Raw genomic sequence first — 24,733 nt, 5'->3', positions numbered from 1 at the left:
ATATTCTGTGTTCATAAACACTTGAAAACATACTTGTTTTTTTCTTTTCAATGTTTGACATTTCTGCGTTGGCCGCCCACTGCGTTGTCTCCTTCTCGGGGAATAACATGAAAGCTTGCCTTTTAGACTCCGGTGGCTCCCTGGTCCCCAAAGTGTCCGCCCTGCCCCCGCCCTCAGCATGTGAGGTCCTGCAGGCCGCCCTCAGAGGCCTCGGCGCTTCCCCAGCCTCCTCCCCCCAGGCGGCGGGCCCTCCCTCGTTCCTCCTGCCTCTGCACGTGGTGCCCTCTGCCCACCCCGTCCAGCGGGCACCTCTTCGCTCCTGGCCCGGCCTGTCAGATGGCGAAGACGCACGCTCCGTGCCCCGCAGCGCTCCCGGCTCACTCCCATCATGGAATCCCTGCTGTTTGGCTGGCTGTTTGGCTGTGTGTCTCTTCATGGAGACTCCGTGAGGGAAGGACATTGGAGTGTACAGGATCACATGCTGTAAAAATGTGGTCTGTGTGTAAAAACTGCCCTCTACCCTTCCCCCACCTCCTCCCCCCCAAGCACCAGCCACGGCTCCGCCTGCAGACCTCAGCGAGGGGCGCCTGCCCCCCCCCCCCCATGCAGCTGTCATTTCGCCAGGGGCTGTGATTGCATTAATAAGTGTATTCTTTAAGATGCCGTTGCTCCTGGAATAGTGCAGGCGGCAGCCGCTCGCACATGAGTCTTCTTTAGTGTTTCACTCTCACTTGGGCCCTGACCTGTGGTGAGGAGGGGGCTCGGCGGCAGGTGGTGAGTGAGGCCAGTGGAACCTTGGGCCGGTGGAACCGTGGCCCCAGCTAAACCAGAGGCCGCGGCCTCCTCGGTAAGAAGCCGTACCTGTGTCTGGTACCGAGGGGGTGCTAACCCATGGCGGCACAGTCGTTGCCTAAAACCGTCCTGACCCTGCTCATCGTCATGGCCATTGTGAGGTGGCCCTCAGCGTGTGACCAGAGGGTCTGTTATTTCCAGGTGAACCTTAACCCCAATTCCATACAACCAAAAGGAAACTATAAATACATGTTCTTACCAAACTATGTTTGAGTTCAAGACTGCCGGACTGTGTGAAAGGGTCTGTGTGTGGCTCTTCGGAGCCTGCGTAACAGCAAGACGGCTAACTGGGAGAGCAGAGACTCCCCGGGCAGAGTTCAAAACAGAACAATTTAGGGCCCCCCTGAGGCCCGTGCAGTGGGAAAACATCCCCTGCACGATGCATATTTCACACGCATATTGTTCACCAGTGCTAAGTGTAGAACGGCAGCACATTTCCTATTGGGAGATTTAACCCAAGGACCTTTGAGGCTAGCTTTTAATTTCAGGTGCTGATTTTTAAAAATCAAAGCAAGTATAACCAGTATAATATTTTTGCTTATGAGAGTAAGCTTCACTCTGAATTCTTCTTCTGTGAAGTATCACTTTAGCTGGTTAGCCTATAAATGTCCTCCTAAAATGAGTTCCCAGAATGGACTGTTTGCTTCAGAAAGAATGGGAGTGAATCAGGTGGAAGCATTTCCCCAAAAAGTGGTTCATGACTACCTCTCTTTAAGTGAATATTTGACTCATTAATTGTCCTTGTGTTAGCCCTGGCTTTGGATATGAGATTGTCATTTGTGGAGCTTATGAATATTTTTATGGAGCTCATGACTGCTTTTATTTATTTCATTTTATTGTTTGCTCATCACTGTTTTTAAATTAACATCAAACGTTCTTTTTCCAGTTGACCTCATACATCTTAAGGGTATGCCTTGAACATATTGTCAAATGTGACAAAGCGTTAAATATTTGTTATTTGCACATATTTAAATAGAAAGTAGGATATGTAAAGCATCTTGGAAAGAAGATGTTTTAAGCCTAAAAATTGGTGTTTCAAAAGATTTTCCTCATAAATTCTGTTTTTCTGTGCCTTTGCAATTTTTTAGTTCATTGAGACAAGAAGTCACAGCTTTTAAGTCATTTGCTGTCTAGCCCAATGAAAGCATCAGGGACTTGTGGGTGTGTGTTGAAATACACTATTTATCACACATAGGTGTGTGCTGAAAAGAAGCCTCTAAACATCATGGACATTAAACAGTCATCGTGAATTTTCTTTCCTTTTGTGTATATGTGTCAGTCAAATTGTTGGCTCAATTCTAATATCGATTTCAGGGTGTATTTGTGTCTCATGTGCAAATGATAGCTCTAAAATAAGGCTGGGGGTATGGAGTGGTTTCATAGTGTGTTTCTAGAGAATTGAGTATCTGATGAGACTGGATGCTTGGCCTCCGGGATGGTAATTGGAGACAGAGGGCTGAGAATTCATTGCTACAGTTTAATAGCAAAGTCAGTAGTTTTCAGGAGAGCATTTGTGGTAAATATTTAGAAATGTTTACACGTGCTGCTTACTGGTGTAGTGTTTGCAGCTGTAGTTGCTATAAAGCTTGTCATTCCGTGACATTCAGCAATGACAGTCAGGTCTGTCCCCTTAGCACCACACCTCCCACAGAGTCACTGCCTTCCAGAAAGGTAGGGTCTACTTGGAGAGAGAAAAAGAAAACTACGCGCCTGAATGTCATACTTAGTATTCTGAGAAGGAGACGAGATACCATTTCTGCTTCTGAAATGAATGAGAGACTTTTCTAAAGACCATTGGGCTGGCGTTTTAACCTGTGCCTCAGACCCAGGGGAAGGCACCAGAGAAATCATTAACTGTATCCTATTAAAACCCTTAAACAAGAGACCTGCGTGGTCTCATTGATTGAAATGTCGCCTGTTTCTAATGCGGTGTTTATCCTCCTGCTCTCCCGGGCACCTCTGCGCAGATGCCCACATGTGCGCGGCCTGGCAGCTCTCTCTCCGTGACGATGCCGCAGCGCACAGTGTTTTGAAGTTGATGTGCTTTTTTAAAAGCCCACTTATTTAATTAAGCAAGGGAGCCGAATTTTCTAACTTATTCCCAGTTCTTTAGGATAGTCAGACATTCTCAGCAGTGACTGATTTTATACTTGAATAAACTAACTTATTAGATAAATCAAATAACATCAAAACCAAAGATGTCTTTTGAGGTAGTAAGTGATAATGTATTAATGTTCATTTTTAGGGAGGAGCATATACAATCTGTATATTTAATATCGTATGTCTATTTTACTTATAGGCAGATCTTTAAAAGTTCTTGGTGGCATGTGCCCATGTACATTCCTGTGTCCCTGCCGTCGCCCACCCTGTCCCACCGCGTTGCATTGGGGACATGCCTGTTTGTGCTCTATGTTAATTCCTAAGTGTTTCCCTTGTCAGGATCTGGTAGGATTGCTATTGCTCCCAGTGGCATTTCACTCTAAGCACAGTGAACTCTCTTGTACTTGCACTTGGGTTAGAAGGAAAATTGTACATGGGCAGGGTGGAGGGATGATGGTTACAGAGGAAAGTCTTTGCAGAAAACTTTCATTTAAATTAAATTTTAAAGTAAAACAACCTTTTTTAAGGCACGGATTTTCTAAAAAATAAATGAACCATTAGTAGTAGGAATTACATTATTTTTGGTGTGCTGGAAGGCATTTTGTATTCCGAGTGATTTCAGATATTGAAAACCCAATTTTGCCAAACCAAATTATCGTGGTAAAATACTGAATTTACTGTGCATGAGCCCAGGAAGTCTTTGCTTCATGAAGAGGAAGGATGTAAGGAACGCTGGGGCGGGGGCTCCAGCCCCTGAAGAGCCCTCCCTGCAAGGCCCTGACCTGCCAGCTCCCCCGCAGGGTAAATGGAGCAGGGTAGCTGGAAGGCGCCGCGGTCAGGCCGGTGCGGGGCGGTCTCCGTGCTGTTCTGCGCAGGCCTCGCAGATCTGCTCGCACTTACAAAGGAAGAATGGAGTCGGTGCCCTGCTGACTCAATTGTCCTCCAGAGGAGTGTTAGCTACACGGCTTCTTGGTTAACGAGGCTGCAAGTTTAAACCACTGTAGAACTTCTTTTATTAACGTGTTGTGAGGTAGCTGTACATACATATGGACACCCTGATGTCTGCAGGGCGGGAACATTTCTCCATCATTTACATATAAAAGTTAGTGTGTGTGTAACAGTAATACAGAATTATGTCTCTTTACTGCTCCTCTGTTGCGCTGAGTCTAGTCAGCTCTGAAACTCTGATGGCACGTGAGCCCTGAGGAAGCCGCCGCTTTTGTGTTCCTCTCGGAGCTCCTCCATCGGCCTGGTGAGCAGCAGCGATGCCTTCCGCGCCTTTGCCGCCTGAACGGCGCTCTGAGCGCCCATCCGAGCCGCTTTCTCCACCAGAACGTGGCATTTGAAAGGAGGACAAGAAGGAATTTATAGGTCGTGCAGAGAATTTGAAAAATTTCAAAGTAACAATTTGGTTTTTTTATGAAGAAAGATTTGCATAAAATTACTTAACTTCAGTATTTTTTTAATTGAATCTAATGATTTTTTAAAGTTAAGTCTTTTCTATGTTTAATTCCACATGTAGTATACTAGAAGAGAATGGTTTTATATCCAGTTATTGACCAATTCCTTTCCTCTCAAAGAGCACAAAAAGCATATTTCCTCTCAGGTGATTTTGTCTGATTGAGCCTTTGTTTCTTACTGGTGCGCACTGGACATTGGAGAGCGCATCTCTGCGGGGGGCCCACCACCCACCTTCGGGGCTCCCTGGCTAGGGATGCCTTCGGAGAGAGTGGGGTTCTCTCTGGCCCCCAGCGGCGCACACTGGGCCGGAATCACCCTCCTCCCTGCGGGGGCCCCGCGGGGGGCTGTGCTGGAACCCGCGCTCCACCTGGGGCCACATGCTCTTGCCGCGGGCCGGACGGAGGATACTCCCCTGCAGGCCACGCTCCGGTCACTGCTCTCCCTGTGGCCCGAGAGCAGCCACAGGCAGAGGGATGGCGTGGCCGTGCGCCACTGAAACGCTGTGGACACCGACATTTGAATTTCAGATACTTCTCATATATCACAGAATAGTACTCTTTTGGTTTTTTTCTTTTGAGTCATTTAAAAATGATTGGCCCAGCTGACAGCTTAAAGCGAAGCTTGTAGGATGGTTTTATGGAGTATAACTTTACTCACTTCTTAGGATAGATCAGATCTTAGGGTTCAACTTACGAGAGTCAAGTTTTCTGATAACAAGTGGCCATGCTCTGAATTCTGGGTGTTACCTAGGAAAACTCATTGCTGAGGGGTGTGGTTAGGGTTTCCAACTGGTTTTGACCAGGTGGTGGTCCGAACAGGTTCCTCTGTAAATCCATGCTGTGTCTTCCTTCCGCAGGACCTGTCAGGCTCCATCGACGACCTCCCCACGGGAACGGAAGCGACCCTGAGCTCCGCAGTCAGTGCATCGGGCTCCACGAGCAGCCAGGGGGATCAGAGCAACCCGGCCCAGTCGCCTTTCTCTCCACACGCATCCCCCCATCTCTCCAGCATCCCCGGGGGCCCGTCGCCTTCTCCCGTGGGCTCGCCTGTAGGAAGCAACCAGTCACGATCAGGCCCAATTTCTCCTGCAAGTATTCCAGGTATTCCCTTTCGAAGTAATCATGCTTTTTACTCTGAAGGAAAGACAGCTAGTGTTCATCAAGAGCAATGTGCACCCCATCCCGTTTGGGGTTTGGTTTTGTTTTGTTGCTATTTAAAAATCTAGTGATGGGACCACGTATGGAGCATAACTTTGTGAATTACCACCAAAGCGTTCGAGAGTCCCAGTTCCTGAAGGTATTCAACTAATGAATATAAACACCCACTTAATAAAATCACCAATCACGCCGATATCTTCAGTTTGCACATTTGCCTAAACTATGCCAGGAAATTACTTATTTTCTCTTAGCATATGTTTAGTAATGATTCTGTTAAATAAGATCTCTGTTGATAAGTGCCACTAAGGGTGAGATTATTGATGAGTATTGGCCTTAGTTTTTAGGGTGCTCTTTAACTTATACTGTGGCAATTATTTTCTAAAATAGATTTAGTGTTTATACTTATCAGTGTCATAATTTGCCAGTATACACCCAAGGCCTTGTTACTGATACAAACATTACCTTCTAATTTTGACATAAGACGTTTGTGTTCCAGTGAACTAACTCTTGATTCAGCTGTTTCAGTGGTCATACTACTTCTGTATCTTTTGCTTCCTGTATTGTGTGCTCGGGATTATTTATTTGTTTGTTTGTCATTTGCCTCATCCTCATCCTTCTTTCTTCAATTGAACTTCATTCATTCAGACCCACCAAGCAGTAAGCTTTCCTTTATCAGCAAAGTAGATGCCATTTTTTTCTGTGTAAATGTTGGTGACATGATGTAGATAGCTGCCAGAAAGCACTTTTTACTAACCTAGCAGAATTGATATTGGACTGCTGATAAATTCTCTGATAGTTTATTATCTTAAAGTATGGATGCTAGTTTTTACCCCTTTTTACCATTTTATACCCTTTTTATGAATTATTATGTTTTAATCCTCACCTGAGAATATGTTTTACTGATTTTAGAGAGAGGGTAAGGGGAAGAGAGAGAGAGAGAGAGAGAGAGATATCAATGTGAGAGAGAAACATCGATCGGTTGCTCCCTATATGTGCTCCCACCAGGTATCAAACCTGCAGCCTAGGTGTGTGCCCTGACCAGAATGGAATGGGCGACCTTATGATGTACAGGATGACGCTCCAACCAATTGAGCCACCCGGCCAGGGCTACACCTTTTTTTAAAAATCTTTATTATGGGATGTTTTATGTGTGTATGAACATACACATGCACATATGTAACATGCTAATTATGAAACATAACTATTGGATGAATGCTCGTGAGCCCACTCTGCAGTTTTAGAATTGGGGTATTTATTGTCACTGGTGGCGCATCTGCACGTGTGTTCCTGCACTGTCCGCAGCCCTGTGCATCTCCCTGCCTTCCATGCTCTCTGTGTATTTTTAATCATTCTCTTCGGTTTGGGGGGATTTTAAAGAATTTTATTACAAACTTCTATAGAGTATATATTGTTAGTTTTATTTAGTTTTGAGCTTTATAGAATTGTATTGTATTTAGAATGATTATCTAACATCATCCAAGCTGAGAGAGACACTTTGGAGCAGGTAAGGGTGCTATGAATAATTGCAGGAGGACAACGAGCATAAACGAGGGAGATTCCGGGCAAGTCAGGACATGCGGTCACCCATGCTGCAGTGGCAGTTTTGACTACGTTATGTTTCTAAGAATCATCCATATTTTGAATATAGGTATAATTTCAATACATTTTGATTGAGGCAGTTTGATGTCACCTTTCTTTCAAAAATATTTGTCCTCATGATAATTGAAACCTGGACTTGCTTGCTTTTAACATTTGTAAAGCTGTGATTGCTCTCTATTTCAGAATTCCTTAGGCAGATTTTGGTATTGAGATGGTTTTTGAGGAATCACCTACCTAAACATTGGAAAGTTCTATGTAAAATACTGTATTTGTCAAAAGAGGAACTCACTCCTCCTTTTTGGATTGGGTCGAAGGACTTTTCCTAACCCTAAATGAGGACATTTCTGAGGTATAAAGACATTACAGTTTTTCATTTAAAATCCCTGACATGGGTAGTTCACTGTGTGATAGTTTTTATCCATAGGTTTATCATTCCAGACGGGGACTTTGAAACTTTAAATTTCCCTGTTTGGGTTTTGATGCGCTACAGAACACGTATCCCAACAGAAGACCTCACTGGGACATGTGGGGCTACAGGTTGTAGAGGAGGTGGCTCAGCCGGGAGCTGGTCGGAGGCCGCTGCTCGGGTGTGTCGGGTGCAGGGTACAGGCTGGTCGGAGGCCGCTGCTCATCACTGCAGGGCAGGACCTGCCGAGAGAGCTCCTTCTCTCGCTGACTTCTTGGGAAAGCAAGTTTTCAATAGAGAGCATCCAGCCTCCTTGGATACGTTTAAAGTGTATAGTTAGTGTTTTAAACTTGTGTCGGGAAGCCAACTGCCCAGGGCCTACATTGTCATTTGTTTCCAAGTCTGGCTGGTTTGACTTAGTGGATAGAGCATCGGCCTGGGGACACCCATTAGATGCACGTGCCCAGGTTTTGGGCTCGATCCCGGTGGAGGGGGGAGGAGTGCAGGAGGCAGCCAATCGATGCCTCTCTCTCATCACTGATGTTTCTATCTCTCTCTCCCTCTCCCTTCCTCTCTGAAATCAACAAAAATATATTTAAAAAACGGAAAAGGTCAGGGAGCAGTCGCCTGGTTTCCCACCCAGGGCAAGATGTGCATGCTGCTGCTTCGGAACATCTGTCTGGAATTTCCCTTTATTTTCCTGTATGTAACCTTTTGCTTTCTTTTCTCCCCCTTCCTTCCTCTCCTTCCCAGAACTCACGTGTGTTTTCTGACCTCACTTCTCTCCCATTACCTCCCACCATATCTTGCCGCTGCCTCTCCATGTTCACAGATTGGCTCTCTCAATCATTGTCGCCATCCAGTCTTTGTTAAAATGCGCAGCTGTTGTGTAGCTGATAGCTGGGGCGAGGGAAAGCCAAAATGTTGTAGGGGTTCTTCCTCCCTCGTGTTGCTTTCCCAGGGTTTGCTGAAAAAGCCATCATTTTCCTCCATCTCTGCCCGGTAAGTGAGATTGACAGCTAATGAGAAGTATCACGGGCTAGATAACAAAGCCCAGGACAGCGTCCCAATGGCTGACTCTGTTTCTTGCCTGTTAAACCGTCCCTCCGCCCACTGCAAATGTGCCCTCCTGCCATGCTGCCACACACACTGGTGTCATGGGAACACCGCTGGGACACACTGGCACCGCGCGCCTGGCACGTCCCGCGCTCAGCGGGGCTTTCCTTCCTGCCCTCTTTGCAGAGCAGGATGGAGAGTGTCTGTGGTGAGCGGCCGCATGGATGTCTCCTTTTGTTTGCACACTGCTGGGCTCCGCACTGCCGCTCTCTGTAGTCAGAGTAGGGCCACAGCCCTGGGTGTTTACTGTAAACAAGCATCTGAGGACACATCCCCCCAGGCCGTTATCCGTTTTCCTCTTTTCACTTATTGTTTTCATTCCTCCCTCCTTGATACCAGTGTATTTACATTTAGAGAAAGAAATGAAATGGCTCTCTCTTTCTGATTGGTAATGAGCACGTAGATACAAACACATTTAAATCAAGCAAATCCAAACTCGATGCAGTAGTTCTGAAATGCATGATAGTAACCCTTTTTCCCTTCTAATAAATTACCCTGTCGCACCGTGCTTGTGCTGCGTCCCGGCTGCATCCTCCGGGCCTGGTCTTCGGTTAAGGAGGGTAAACTGTTGGGGTGTGACTGCCTCGTGGGGCTCCTGGGCCTGACGGTCCTCACACCGCGGAAGCTGAGGCAGCGCCGCGTGGCAGGATTTAGCGCGTGTTCATTCCCTGGTCTCGCTGCCAGAGCCAGCCACCCCAGTTTACTAACAAAGCAAAAACGTAAAGAAGCCGAAATGGTTTTTATTTTTGTTTTATTGGCCAAAGGCTTGTGTCAGCTTTTCCTCATGTGCTGTAAGCAGCCACCGTGTTGAAATATTAAGAAGGGTGAACATAGTGGGGGGAGGGGGCAGGCAGGCGGACGCTAACTGTTCAGAGCCCCATAAGCATTTCCGCCTGTGAAACCTTTCGGTGCTTAAACTGCCGAGGACAGGGCGTCACAGTCCACAGATCCAGGGGTCCTAACGAGTCCCTGAGCAGGTTCCCCTCTTTATTGTAGCGTTGGTGCCCAGTCCCGGTCTCGGTGGCGCCGGCACTCACTAGGGCCGGACGGCTGCCATGCTAGGCATAGGTTCGCTCCAGACACAGAGCCAGGTGTTCGCAGTAGCTCACGACGGAAGACATTGCTTTCCTGGCCGTTCTTTTCTCGCACAGCCCTGGGCGTTTCTGATGAGAAGACTCAGCAATGACATCTCCCTCCCGCCACAGACAAAAATAAAGCCCAGCGAAGGAAACTCCCCCTTTTAAGTTCTACGTGCTCTGCTGTTTGAGGCCTGGCCTCCCCCCGCCCCTCCCAGACTGGCCGAGGGGCAGGAGCTGAGAGACGAGGGGAGGGAAGGTCAGGGCCGGATAGAGTTCTGTTCCTCCTCCTTCCCCAGGAGCCCTCCTCCCCTCCCTGTCCCGGCCGCCGCAGCGTGTCCCCGCGAGCACCCCGCACACCTGCCCCCCCCACCGGCGCAGCCTCTGGGGCTCCGGGCCCCGCATGATGCAGCCTCGTCCCTGGCCAGTTACTTGGGCTGTTGTCCTGAAAGGAGCACAGGTTCTGAGCGCCCGTGGCCACGGCTGTGCCAGAGTGGTCACCCTCGGGGGGCACCGGCCACCCCATGCTGAGCCGATTCTCTGACGCTTCGTCCCGTCACTCCTGGATGAGCAGGCCTCCAGCGCACCAACCAGTGCCAGGAAGTCCCGCCCCAGGGAGATCTAGAACCCCAAAGAGCGGGTCCAAAAAGGCGTCCCATTAGATGCAATAGGGCAGCAGCTCTTTGGGCACCTTCGGGGCGCATTGAGAACGTCCTGCGTGGGCTCACCGGCCCCTCCCGCGCAGCAGCTGAGAGCCGAGTTGTTTCGGTGGGAGCTGCACAAACAAACAACAAGAAATTCTGGTCAGAAAAAGGATTTTCATGCGAATTTGACATTCAGACAAGCAGATTCTGGAAGGATGTTATAATGGGAAAGAGAAAAATGAATTGCAGCTCGGAGCTAGTCATAGGTTGGAGCGAGCAGGAAGGAGTTTAGAGAGGAAATGATGGTTCCTGGTCTAATTTGTCAAGATTAGTGCCTATGAAATGAACGCTGGAGGGTGCAAACCAGGGCTTCTCTCCTTTTCATCTATCCTCCCGGATATTTTGAACTCTTAGGGATCGAGCCCAACCCATCCTACATAACTAAATTTTTCACTTTTAATTTGTCGTTGCTTAATCAAATTCAAGGTAAAATTACGAGATTATTTATCTGTGTAAGTGCTTCTGACCCAGTTTCCGGCCGTGATAACATTAGTAGGATCTAAAGTGGCTTTGCACATAATGACACCTTTTTTATCAGAAAGCCTGCAGTCACCCTCCCTCATAATCTTACTTCAAAACATTCATCAAGGGCTCTTTTTTGGCTTCTCTCGAAGTAGAAATCCTGCAACAGCTTGTTGTAAGGAAGATGCATGCTGCTTATTGGCAAGCTGAGCAGGGAAAAAACTCTCAAACACAAAATGCCATTGATACATCCGTGTTTTTAATCCGAGGCAGCCCAGAAAACATCAATTCAGCAGTTCTACCAACCAGAGCACTTCAGCCAGTATTTTTCTTCCCTTACAAAGTAAAATATTTGTGTGTTACAGAAAACAGGAATTGCAGATCTTTTCCAATGGTGCCTAGCAGCACTTACGAAAGCAACGGTATATTTGGTCTTATATTTGGTCTTTTAGGGAGATGCGCTGCAGCTCTGCATGGTTTCGTTAGCAGTTATTAGCGCCTCCCCCTAAAGTTCAGGCGGGATGCTGGTTGCGGAAACTCAGTCCTGTGGTCGGGAGTGTTCTGCGGTTTCTCAGGCAGGTTCCTTGCGTTGGAAGCAGCTGCCCAGGATTCTGCGCTGCTCTTCCCTTTGGAGGTGCCTCCTGGCCCAAGCCAGGTTTCTCTCATCATTGGGGGATGGCATTTCTTCCGTTTTCCAAAAGCAGGAATCTTTTCGGTCCTTCAAATGAAGCCTTTTCTGCTTCTCCTTCCCCCACGTTCAGAAATCAGAGATCATTGGGATTTTCTCCTAATGCCCATTCCCAGTGGTTTGCTACTCTCGTAGTTAAAACTGAGTTATGTAGTAGATCAGTTTACACCCTCTCATTTCATTCCCTTTATTCGGTCGTTTGCCCATGGACATACAGGGTCTGTGTCACCAGGGCTACCATCTGTGCCTTCTAAGACGAGCAGCAGACCACGCCCACTTCCCCTTTCTTCTATGCTGTTCACTGAAGAAGCATTTCAGATGCCCTGCTTACTGTTTGTCTTCCTTTCTTGAGCTGAGTGGACTGCTGCTGCTCTGACCTTGTGGCTCACTGAACAGGGTGGCTCTCAGCTCAGCCGTGGGATGCCACTGTTGCAGTGCTGTGGCGTTGACCTGCTGCATGTATGTCTCCTCGAAGGAGGAGTCGGGATGGAGGGGTACAAAAGCTTGTTGAACAGATTTCAGCATAGAAGTAAAAGTTTCCAAAATCCTTGGGAAAATGGTGATAAAATAAGTAGTACTTACAGTCAGGATGTCCCCACGGTTGATTTCAGGAACTTGCGATCTGTGTTTCGGTATTTCCTAAAGGGAGTAAGCAGCACTAGTGAAAAGAACAAAACGCTTACAGAGAGTGTTGTTATTGCCCTGTGTTCTGATAACCCCGGAGCCAGGATTATGATGATGTGTTGATTGATTATAGCCGTTAAGTCTCTTCCTAATCAGTTTCATCACTTATTCTCAATTCACACACTTGCACCTTTGATTTCTCTTCCATAACAGGGTGATATGGGTTGTCATTGACTAATGAAGAGCAGAATTGGTTTCGGCATGAGACAAACGGAATGCCGACACGAATCCTAAAATGCATTAATCTTTAATAATCCACATCTGCATGTTTATAAATTATATAACCGGGGGTTGTTAATGTTGATATTCTCCCTTCCAAACAGAAAGTGACATAGGAGTTTGTACTTGCAAACTATATTAAATGCATATAGCTGCATGCCAAGAGTGTGACCTTGCCAGGGATGCCAAATGTATTAATTCATTGGATTAATACACTTGGCATTTTTCGAAAAGCAGCATGTTGCCCATTTGCTATCGGATAAATGAGGTGATTTCCTGAGGAAGGCCAACTAGCTCAATTGCCCACTTTGTTCCTTCCTGCATTGAGTGTTCTCTTTGACTACTTCAGCAGGGTACTGAACGCATATGTTGCTGCGTGCATGTTCTAGGAACTGGGGGAAACACTAAACATAAATGACAAAGGACGCTGTCCTTGGGAGCCTACATTCTCATGAGAAAGACAGGAAATGAGCATGTAATTTATTGTCAGGTTTTATTTGGGGGTGGGGAGGGAGAATCAGGTTGCTTCTTTAGTTAGCAGGGATTAGGGAAGGTGTCTCTTAAAAATTGATATTTGTAATCTTTTTTGTTAATCCTCACCCGAGGATTTTTTTTCCCCCATTGATTTTTAGAGAGAGTGGAAGGGAGGGGAGAGACAGAGAGAGAGAAACATCGATGTGAGAGAGACATACTAATTGGTTGCCTCCCGCACATGCCCCGACTGGGGCCCGGGATCAAGCCTTCAACCGAGGTGCGTGCCCTTGACCAGGTTCGAACCCGTGGCCCTTCAGTCCACGGTCCGACACTCTAACCACTGAGCAAAACCGGCGAGGGCATGCCCTAACCGGTTTGGCTCAGTGGATAGAGCATCGGCCTGCGGACTAAAAGGTCCCAGGTTTGATTCCAGTCAAGGGCATGTACCTTGGTTGCGGACACATCCCCAGTAGGAGATGTGCAGGAGGCAGCTGATCGATGATTTTCTCTCATCGGTGTTTCTAACTCTCTATCCCTCTCCCTTCTTCTCTGTAAAAAAAAAAAAAAATCAATAAAATATATATTTTTTTAAAACGGCGAGGGCAGAAATTGATATTTGAACTATGGTCTCAGTGAATGAAGACGAAAGCATGCCATGTGAATGTCTGGCAGAGCTAAGAACAAGTACCAAAGCCTGAATGAGTAACGTGGTCGCCATGTGGGCAGGGGACACCCAGGATGTCACTGGGGCTGGAGTGTGGTGGGAGGGGGAGATGGGGACACATCACTAGGCAGTTAGATTAGAGGGCAACCACAGCCAGCTTCTTTAGGCCTTCGTGCGTTATGATTAGGAGTCAGTGTTGATTTCACGTATGATGGGGCGCCACTGGGAGGTAGAAGTCAGGGAATGGTATGGTCCAATGTAGGCTATAAAGGACATTCTGGCTGCGGAGTGGAGATTATACTCTCAGGAGCCAGAGAGGAAGCAAGGAGAGTGGCTGGGAGGCTCCTGCGATCCCTAGGGGAGGGAGGGCTGGGCATGGCTGGATGTGTGGGTAGCAGTAGTGCGGCAGAAGGTTTTTGGTCCAAGAAATCGGTAAATGGTTGGTCTGCACAGTGGAAGACAAAGGAAGGAGCGAGTTTGGGAAGGGGTATGCAGAATTTGGTTTTGAGCATGTACATTGAGATGCCGGCCGCGCATGTGAAGGGAGGTTTTGATAGGCAGCGGGGTCTGGACTCAGGATCTGTAGGCCGGAGAAGCAGGTCTGTGAGTCATTAGAGTTCCAGGTGGGATCACCTAGGGCACCCGGCCTGGTTCACAATCACCTGGCGGGCTTGGGACAGCCCGGTGGCTGGGCCCCAAACCTAGTTTCTGGTTCAGTAGGTTTGGGGTAGAGCTGGAGAATTTGCATTTCCAGCAAGTTCCTGGAAGCTGGAAAGAAGCCACTGGTCTGGGAACTCCTGACCTAGGGAATGAGTGAGGTCAGGCTTCTCAACGCTGGCTACTCAGAACGTCCTGGGAAAAGACTGGAGCTGGGCCATCCCGGGGATGCGACCACCTGGTCTGACCGGGACGCTGCTCCATCCTCTTCACAGCTCTGCAGGGGTTAACGTTATAGCCAAGGTCGGAAGCAGGAGAATTCTGAGGGCTGCGCCCTCGGGCCCCAGAGACACAGAGACCATGAACAGCAGGTGCCATGTGGGGTTCTAGAAGCCACGCGAAGAAGGGGTTTCTGGGTGTGGAGAGACTGTGTGTCCAGTACTGCCTCACACTGCCCTCCTGCCCTCAGGGCGTGTTTGAAAGGAAGTCAGTATCCCCAGTAATAATCATGTGTGATAGTTCAAAGAAGAGTTTAGGAACAAATAGCTTTTTTTTCTTTTCTTTTTTTTACTTTCTATAAATAGGTTGTGGTTCAATTGAAATCATAATGTCACAGGAAAAAACTTCTGTGATAAAATAACTTTCACAGTCTCAGCCTAACTCGGTTAGTAATAGAATCCCCTATTTTCACCATTATTCCTTTCAGTTCATTTCACACAAAATTTAAGAATCATATTAAATTAGAGATCTGAACCTCGTGTGTAGTTTTCCTATGTTGTATCATTGCTTTCATTAGAAGTGGACAAGGGCACGTGTTCAGTATCCGTTTCAACACTGCCGCCCATCGCCCTGTGTCAGATCTGCACTCCTACCTCCAACCCCCGCTGCCTGAAACATCTGCCCACCCTTCCCAGCCTGGCAAACTCCCACTTAGTTCTCAAGACCAAACTCCACTGTCTTTCCCATGACCCCTCCGTGTCCCAGAGAACCCTGCTGTCCCCCGTGGCTTGGTACCCAGCCGGGGAGACTCTGGGGGCAAAGAGCATGCTTCCTTTTTATACCCAGTGCCAAGAACAGCACCTGGCAAGTAAGTGGTGCTCAATAAATGTTGGCCGAATTAAAGAGCTCGCAGTTCTCTTGGAATAAACCAGAATTCAAGAAAAGAAAGTTCTAACATAGACTACTTCTGTAACCTTTCCTCCTGTGGGCTCTGCCATCGTGCTTCACAATTTATGGGATCACTCTATTTCCCTCCCCCTCGAAGGAGGTCTCACTGTGAGAGATTATGTTACTTCCGTTCCCCTTCCTTAAAGCCAGGACCTGAAATCGTGGTCCTGAGATCTGCCAGTCTAACCAGATACCTGTGTATGTAGTCCCATCCTGATTCCCATCCTTCACACACAGAAACTGTGCCACATAAATGTTGTCACAAAATTCTGTAATTGTTTACTATCCAAAATTTTCATGACCTCATTATTTTAAAAAATGTCTATTATTAATAAGTAACTCTATCTTCAAAGAAAATGGTCACTTGAGAACAGATTGACTGGAGAGTTTTGTCATCACCCAGCTGACGTTCCCATTTTCCAAGTTGCCGGTGTCAGCATTGACTGGATGAAGGGGTAGGGAAATCTTAGCCAGGACTGGACTCTGGGTTAGAGCAGCACATGAATGACTAGTGGCCCAGTGCATGGATTCGTGCACATTGAAAGGAAATTAATTAGAAGAAATATTTTAATATCACTATTCGCCCTTTCTCTATAATAGAAGTGTCAGAGATGAAAGAAAATTAGTAAAATGTATATGAAGATAATGTATAAATTGATTAATAAACAACATGATATAACAACAACAAAGACATGATATAAAACAACAAAAACATTATATAAAAACAAAAACATGATATGAAAACAACATTGATAAAAACAATACTGATAAATTGATTAAACTTATTCTAATATCTCCCTGTATACCACATTAAGAGTAAAAACACTGCCCTAGCTAGTTTGGCTCAGTGGATAGAGCATTGGCCTGTGGATTGAAGGGTCCCAGGTTCGATTCCAGTCAAGGGCACATGCTCAGGTTGCAGGCTCAGTCCCCAGTAGGGGGCATGCAGGAGGCAGCGGATCAGTGATTCTCATCATTGATGTTTCTATCTCTCTCTTCCTCTCCCTTTCTCTCTGAAATCAATAAAAAAATATATTTTTTAAAAAAGTAAAAACACTTTCAGAGTGCTTCACTAATTTCCCTTGTGATGAAGTATTTACAACTTTAACATCACACACTCTTTGAACTGGAGAAAAAGCAACATATAACTGACCATGTCTGAAAACAGGTTCAGGTAGGAATATTCCTACTCTATCTAGAGTTTGTCCTTGTGATTTATTAATAGTCATCACAAATCCTGGCATCATGGGAAACTGTCTTCGAATTAATTTAAATGGGAGGCCAGTGTCAGATGGGGACAAATCCATTCTTGGAATCAGAACAACCTCTCCTTCCGCAGATCCTATTATACTTCAGCTTTGAGAAACGCACGCATGCAATTGGCAACAGCGAGAGCTTTATATGTATCACACATGCACAAGTCAACGTTTATTTTTAAATTGCCAGTGCCCATCATATGTACTGGCCAATCGGACGGTCAGACAGTCAGATGGACAGATGATCGGTCATTTAGGCTTTTACATATATGGACTAGAGGCCCGGTGCATGAAAATTCATGTGCTGGAGGGGGGTCTCTCAACCCGGCCTGCCCCCTTTCACAGTCCAGGAGCCCTCGGGCGGGAGGCGACCCAGCGATCAGGAGAAGGTGATGCCCCATCACACCTCTGCTGCTGCCTCTGCTGGCAGCGCAAGCCTTGGCCGGCCCTCATTACCTGAGCCTCGGGTGGCCCTGGACAGCTGGGCAGCCGCCATCTGAGGCTTGCCTGCGCCTTGGGCCAGCCCTGGGGGGCTGGGAGGCTGCGGGGACTGGGGGACTCCAGAGGCAGGTGCGCGGAGCGGCCGGGCCCACCTGGGGGCGGACTCAGCCTTGCTGCGCGCCTGCCACCATGGCAGGGCTGAGGGGACTGGGCGCCACCATCTTGTGGCTGTTGTCGCTGCCATCTTTGAGTGCAGGGCAGTCAATTAGCATATTCCCTCCTTATTGGCTGTGGGCACCGCCATCTTTTGAGGGCAGGACAGTCAATTAGCATATAACCTCCTTATTGGCTGTGGGTGGCGTGAGGGTCAATTAGCATATTCCCTCTTCATTAGATAGGATAGGCTCCAGCTATTTGACAGCGACCAGTAGAAGATAAAAGCACCTGTTCATGAGGAAGATACTTGCTGAGCATTTACTTAACATCTGAAATGAAAGAATTGATGAAGAATACACGAGGCTGTGCACCCACGTCTGCACCTCGCACTCTCAGAGCCCCACTCAGGCCTGTGGGGCCGAGCTCAGCCCCTGCCCCTCCACAGTCTGCACCAAGAGTGTCGCTTTGCCATAGCCAGGCCCTGTCCCTGGCTGTACTTTTCCCAAAGGGGCACACCCCTGCGAGCATCGCTGCCGCCTCCCGCCTTGGCCACCCAAGTGCCTTTAAATAAAAAATAATAAAGCGATGTACGTGTGGGCGGTGCCCCGAGAACCTGGGCACCTCGTGAAGCCTCGGGGGTCTGCCTCAATGCTGTAGCTTTCTGACTCCTGCTTTTTAAAAGTTCTTTTATGCCAAGGACTTAGAAGTCTACAGTTTTATCACACACAAAAAAAGTGCTCAATATTTTGTGTAATTATAAATGAGTAAATTTTTAAACCGTTTAAAAATAGCATATTCTTTTAGCACCTAAATTGGCAATTCCACATTTAAACAGAAAATATAAAGAAACCATGTTGCCTATAATGCCAGTAGGCAAATTTGTTGGTCCCAAATTTATAAATACTGTCCTCATTTTCCTCAAATTGCATTATTTAATTCCCAAGCCGTGTATCTCTCCCTCCCTCCTCCCGCATCCGAAGCAGCATGAGCTGCCCATGGACTGGCCTGGCCGTGTGTGCCACCTCCAGTCGGAAGCGAGGTCCCTGGTCCTGCAGCCACATGGCACTTCTCTGCGTGTTTCTGTGGTGGATGCGAAATGACTCCGAGCGAGTGAGCACCAGTGTGTGGTATTTCATAGCTGCTCACACTTACCGGGAAGCGTTATCATGACATATTGGGACCCAGAATGAAAAACCTCTGACGAGAGAGGAGGGAGGCGAGTGAACCTTTCATCAAAGGGAAGAACACGCCTTGGTTTAAGGAGGCCTGCCTCCACCAGGCGAGCGGAGCAGCGGGAAGGGCAGGCAGGGAGCGGGCGGTGCCACATCTGATCTTCCTCCTGGGGGCCAGGTGGACAGATTGGCAGCCCTGTTCGCAGCTTTTCCCCTCTCCCCTTTGTACCGTGAGAGCTGCTAATCGGATCCATGCTGCTGTGACTGTGGTTAGTTATTAACAGAATAAAAGCAGATTTCTTCAAAAGAACGGGTGGGGAAACGACTATACAAAATTGCAAGGTTGTTAGAATCTTAAATGCACAGCAGTCGGCTTTTCCCCTTTTTCTGAATTATACGATGAATACAGTCTTTCATCTGTCACTATGCCCATGTGTTCAGAAGGCAGCCAAATATTAAGCTCCTCAAACAAAAAAGGAATCTTAGAAAGAGGAAAAATATTGAGGAGGAATAAGAATAGGTTAGAGTGGGATAAAATTAGGTTTTGTTTTTATTAATTTGTCCTTGTGAGAGAAACGTAAACTGCCTGCTCTCTGTGGAGTGCCCTCCCCCGGCCTCGCCTCGGAGCCGGGATCGGAGCGGGCTGGCTGGAGGCTGTGCGGGCCGCGGCCGCTGCCTGCGGAGGGGAGCCGGCCTGCCCGGGCCCCCTGTGGGCGGCTGAGCCGTTACATCCAACACACGTGCACTTCGCCACCCACGGCCGAGTCAGTGCCCCAAGGCCCCATGGCTCGCCTGAGCCTTAAAGCTGTTGGAGATGGAGTGGGTTTCTTCCTGCGGCAGAGCGGCCGGGGAGGTGACAACGCTGGGAGGGGGCGGCCAGGGGAAGCCACGTGGTGCCAGAGGGAAGTCAGAGCCACGGCTTCCCTGCCCCCCTCCCGGGAGCGGTCCACACTGCGAGCACGGCTTTCCCAGTGGAGAAGGCCGTATGTAAATGTTGGACTCTGGTGTATCCCGAGTCAAAGCTTGTGGTGACCTCGGGAGTGAATGTAAACTGGTTTCCTTGTGTCCCTGACAGGGGTGGGGCCTGAGTGAGAGCCCTTTCAGTTTCCTGCCTCGAGTTCTCGGTAGAAAAGGGTCTCCCCCAAAGGCCTCGGATGAGTTCCAGGCAATCCGACCATGACCCTGACGTCCATGGGAAACGTGTGCGGTAGCTTCCGTTTGTTTAATTAATAAGAGAGGGCGATTGGGAAAATGCTGGCTTGAATCCGTTGGGCTAAATGAAATAATGATGTATTATAACTAGTTGGTCTTTGTAGTAAAAACCAAGTGCTTGTAGTACAGGCCCCGTGAAGGTTGGTTCTACATAGAGCGACCACATTCCTTCTGTTTCTCCTCATCCACTGCGGCCTTCGCAGCTTCTCTGCCGTGGACTCGAGCTGGGAGGTTAACAGAGACTCCAGGCCCCGGACTGCAGCAGGGGGAGAGTTGAAAAGGTTAATCCGCAGGTGCAGGTGCAGGTGCGTGACTGTTTAGAGGGAAAATAGGCGCCTCCTGGATAGGTTCGGCCTCGTGCAGGGCATCGTGGGAATTTCCTCATTCTCATGGTGGCTAGGCAGCATACGAGTCAGACACGCCTCTGCAGCACTGGTTTATCAGTGTTTTTAAGATCCAACGGCACATCCATACATCGCTTATCTGAGGTTAGGATTTAAGCAAAGTTAATGCTTTTCTGAATGAATGTTTGGGATGTAGGACATGGGAGGGTTTGTCTTCCGAGGCTCAGGGAACTTAGGGTTGAGAGCCAGGTGGCTGTGGCTCTGTGTTCCCGCTGGGGGGCACAGCAGGGAGAGCGGTGCTTTCTGTTTTGTGCTGCTCTGATGTGAGGTAGGGTATTCACAATTAAGAATTGTATTGACAGCCTGGTTACAGCTGCCTCTCCCACCCCCTGTATCCCATCCAGCGCCTTCTGGTAAGAGTGGGGTCCTATTTGAGACACACCAAACAATAGTTAGTACTGTAGGCCACATCCAAGCACTTGAGGTAAACTGCTGACTAACCATGAAGCTGAAACCCGAGCAGATTCTGTGTTTGATTGATTTTTTTTTTAAGGGAGTTTGTGGGGGAGACACACACACACACACACACACACACACACACACACATTGATGTGAAAGAGAAACATCAATTGGTTGCCTCCCATATGTGCCCTGACCAGGGATGGGGGAGTGTGTCAGGTTTATGTGTCATTATTCTTAATCAATACCATTTGATGTTTATTTGACTTCTTGAGCAAGTATCCCTGAATGTTTCTTTACTGAGATTATCATTTAGAATAGGAGACAGCAACTACAACCTTTGGGCCCAATCCAGCTTGCCACCTATTTTTGTAAATAAAGTTTTATTCGTGCTGTTTTGTTTACATATTGTGTATGACTGCTTTTGCACCACAGCAGCTGAGTTGAATAGTTGCAACAGAGAACATATGGCCTGTGAAGCTTAAAATATTTACTATCTGGCAATTTACAGAAAGAGTTGCCCTATTCCAGGTCTAAAATAATAAGGTAAAACTACATTTTTACTGGTAACTTAAATGGTTTAATTAGCTGTTAGTCCGGGCAGGGTTTCGTAGATTTGTACCTGTTAGTACTCACTGCCCCACCATCTTGCTGTATGAAGTGTACCAAACTAGAATATATTCATGTCTCAGTTCATCCACTGTAAATTAGACATTACTGGATGTGTGCTAATTTACCAAAAATATACATAATAGCCTCTTTACACCCAATTCTGTAATATACTAAAATCCCAATGTTTTTTACTAAAGATATTTAGTTTGATTATCTTGATTCAGTTCTTAAAAGCTATTTTTAGTTAGAAAATTTTTCCTCAATACCTATCGTGGTATAAAAATTAAAAAGAAAACATTAGAAAACAAAACCCAACAGTACATTAAGAAAATAAGGCACCATGGCTAAGTGAGATTTATTCCAGGAATGCAAGGTTGGTTCAATATAAACAACTCCATTAATATTTTATACTATATAAATAGTCTTAAGGGAAAATATTATTACCTTTAATAAAATTCAGTACCCAATTATGATTAAAACACTCAAGGAAGTAGCAGTGAAGTGATACTTGCTCACCATAGTAGAATATATATGCCTTAGTTTTAAAGGGCATGGAAAATTACTAGGTTTCCACTGTGATACAAAGAAGGCAAGATGTCACTATCTCCCCTCCTGTGCTGCACTGTTCTAGAGATGTTGGCTAGTGCAGCTAGACTCAAAGGCATACAAATGGGCACCAAAGAGATAAAACTGTCTTTATTTACAGATGTATAATAGTAAACCCAGGAAACTACAGAGAATGAATGATAAATTTAATCGGAACTGTGAAAATTCTGTGCAGTGGCAGCAGGACATAAAATTAACATACAAAAAACAATAGCATTCCTCTACGCAAGCAATAAACACTTAAAAGACATACTAGTAGAGAAAATCCCATTTATAATGGCAAGAAAGATTAAATGCTTAGGAATAAACTTAACATAAAATGTGAAAAACTTTTGTGCACCTGAAAGAAACCAAAGATGACTTGAACAGTCAGCCTGCGGACTGAAGGGTCCCAGGTTCGATTCCAGCCAAGGGCACATGCCCGGGCTGTGGGCTTGATCCCCAGTAAGGGGGCGTGCAAGGGGCGGCCGATCTATGATTCTCTCTCTCATCATGTTTCTATCTCTTTCTCTCCCTCTCTCTGCCTCTCTGAAATCAATAAAGATATATTAAAAAAAAAAAGAGAGAGAGATTGGAAATCACCTAAGTGCCGTCCATAGTAGAGTGGTTGGACAAACTGTGGAACACGCACACAAAGGCGTATGTAGACCTACATAAAAGTGAAGGGGGTGTTATAAACTGATAGGAAATATTTCCTAGGACATGCTGGGCTGCTAAGTGAAAAAAGCAAAGCCCAAAGATAGCTAAGATATGCTATCTTTATGGAAGGAAGAAGATAATATAAGAGAATATGCAGGTATCTTCTCATTTATACAAAAAATATATAGAGGGAAGGTAACCCCAAAACTAAGGAGAATGGTTATTTGTAGAGGGCAGGTGGAAAGAAGGAGAAGTGGGAACAGCAGATAGCAGGGATGAGGGGTAAATAGCTCCTGCATACATCTCTTCGTAGAATGCTGACTTTTAGGCCCATAGAAGTATTTCATATATCCCCAAAATATCAAAGCCAATTCGGATGTAGAGGGACCTCAGAATGGAATACAAGCCCTAATATGTGGCTCTGTGTTTTTACAAGGATATAGGTTAATAATTCTGAAATTACTTTGTATGTATATTAAAATTTAACAAATAAACTGATTTTGATAATGAGAACTGGGATTTTTACCATTGGAGAAAGGAGTTCTAAACAAGGAAAAAGACAAGGCTAAAATGTATTTTTTTTTTGGGGGGGGGGGTTGAAATTAGATCAATTTGAATAAGCTCATGGTTTCATACACACAATACACAATTAAATACTGAATTTCAGAGGTGTGTATGTGCAGGTTAGTGTGCATGCAACGATTTCCTGTCTGTTCACTGAGGGGGTCTAGAAGCAATAACACCCCAGAAAAATGAGCAGACCTAGTGCCAGGTCTCAGTCTCTGAAACCATTCTCCGTACAGAGAACCATGCCTCTCCCCTCCCCCTCCTCCTAGGGAAAGGGGCTGATTCCAGGGTTGGGCAGGGAAGATAGAAAATGAGCCTGGAGCAGCTAGTGATTCCATGAAGTAAAGATTCGAAGGAGCATCCAGTGGCCAGAGCGGGAACAATTTGAGCAACAAAGTAATGTCAATGTTGGATTTGAATCCATAGAATAAAATAAATATCCATGAGTTTATTAGTTTTCTGTCCCTGTGACATTACCACGAATTTATCCTCTTAAAACAGTACCCATTTATTCTCCCATAGTTTCCTTGGCCAGGAGTTTAGGCACAGCTTAGCTGGGCCCTCCCTCAGGGTCTCAGGAGGCCGCAGAGTTGGATGGTCCGTGTTCCACCTGGAGGCTCAGCGAGGGAGGAGCTCCCTCCAGTCTCTCAGATTATTGGAGGAATTCACGTCCTGTGCTTTGAGGCCCTCGGGTTCTGCAGGCTGCCTGTCCTTGCCGGGTGGCTCAGTTCACTTGATGGAAGCCTGCTCTTCAAGGCCATCCGGAGCCCGCCAGCTCAGCACAGGCCTAGGTCCTCCTGTGAAGTCAGGCCTACCCGGATCCTCTCCCTTTGGCTATTTCACAGTCATCTGATTCAGGGCTTTACCCCTGCAGAATCCCGTTAGCTGCCATGCGACGTTTTGGGGGTGGTATTTTATCACTTTGGGTATTTCTTTGCTTACCAGCAGAAGCCAAGTCACAGGCTCTGCCCTCTCAGGAGTGTGGCGCCCTGGCAGTCGTTCTGTAGTGTGCCTGCCACAGTGAGTTCGCATGGATGGAAGCAGTCTAGTAAACACACACACAGACACACAGATGGGGAAGAGGAGAGTTCTTCCTCGCAGCAGACGCCTGTTAGTAAATGGGGAAGGAAAGAGGGGAGGAAAGGGTCCTCATTGGCAAACACCGCGGTGATGAATGTGCAGACAAGACTCCAATGGATGCAAAAGTTAGTGGGTGCAAGTTTGAGGGGACACAGGGTTTGCATCGCCCCTGGGATACTTACCATCTGCAAAGGGCAAAATAGTGACTTTATATCCGAGGAACTTGGTAGGCACCAACTTTACCAAGTAATCAAGGTAAACATCACCAGAAATGACACATGAGAATGTCTTGAACCCCTGGACAGAATGAAGTGAGGATGTGAGGATGAGAATAACTGATCAGTGCTCTTCAAAAATGTCAAGGTCATGAAAGGAAAGACTGGTCTTCAATGACCTTAGGAGACTAAAAAATAACTAAGTGCACTGTGAGATCCTGGAGAGGAAAAAAAGTAAGTGGGAAATTGGTGAAATTCAAATAGGTCTTCAGTTAACGATATCGCACCATGTTAAGTTCCTCGTGGTAATTATTTGATGGTTACATACGATGAGAACACTAGGGGAGTTAAGGGATATAAGAGAACTCTTTGTCCTAGTTTTATAACTTCTCTCTAAGTCTAAAACGAATTAAAAATAGGAGTTTTTTTTAATAAAAATTCATAGCATAGACTTGTGTTGAGAGTCGAAAGTAAAATGTGAAAGTCAG

At 46.7% G+C, this 24,733-nt stretch overlaps 1 protein-coding gene across 3 annotated transcripts in view; it reads left to right on the top strand.

Annotated features, from left to right (window-relative positions):
* The window catches only part of ARID1B (AT-rich interaction domain 1B), a 356,868-nt gene that overhangs the window by 251,048 nt on the left and 81,087 nt on the right, over positions 1–24,733 (top strand). For all 3 annotated transcript variants that reach the window (XM_079780169.1, XM_079780170.1, XM_079780171.1), the window contains exon 5: positions 5,270–5,513. In XM_079780169.1, coding sequence (XP_079636295.1) covers positions 5,270–5,513 — 244 coding nt within the window. The remainder of the gene's footprint in view (positions 1–5,269; positions 5,514–24,733) is intronic.

The sequence above is a fragment of the Cnephaeus nilssonii genome, assembly GCF_951640355.1.
Source record: "Cnephaeus nilssonii genome assembly, chromosome: 9".
Classification (NCBI taxonomy): Eukaryota; Metazoa; Chordata; class Mammalia; order Chiroptera; family Vespertilionidae; genus Cnephaeus; species Cnephaeus nilssonii.
This window is presented reverse-complemented; position numbering and strand designations above follow the sequence as displayed.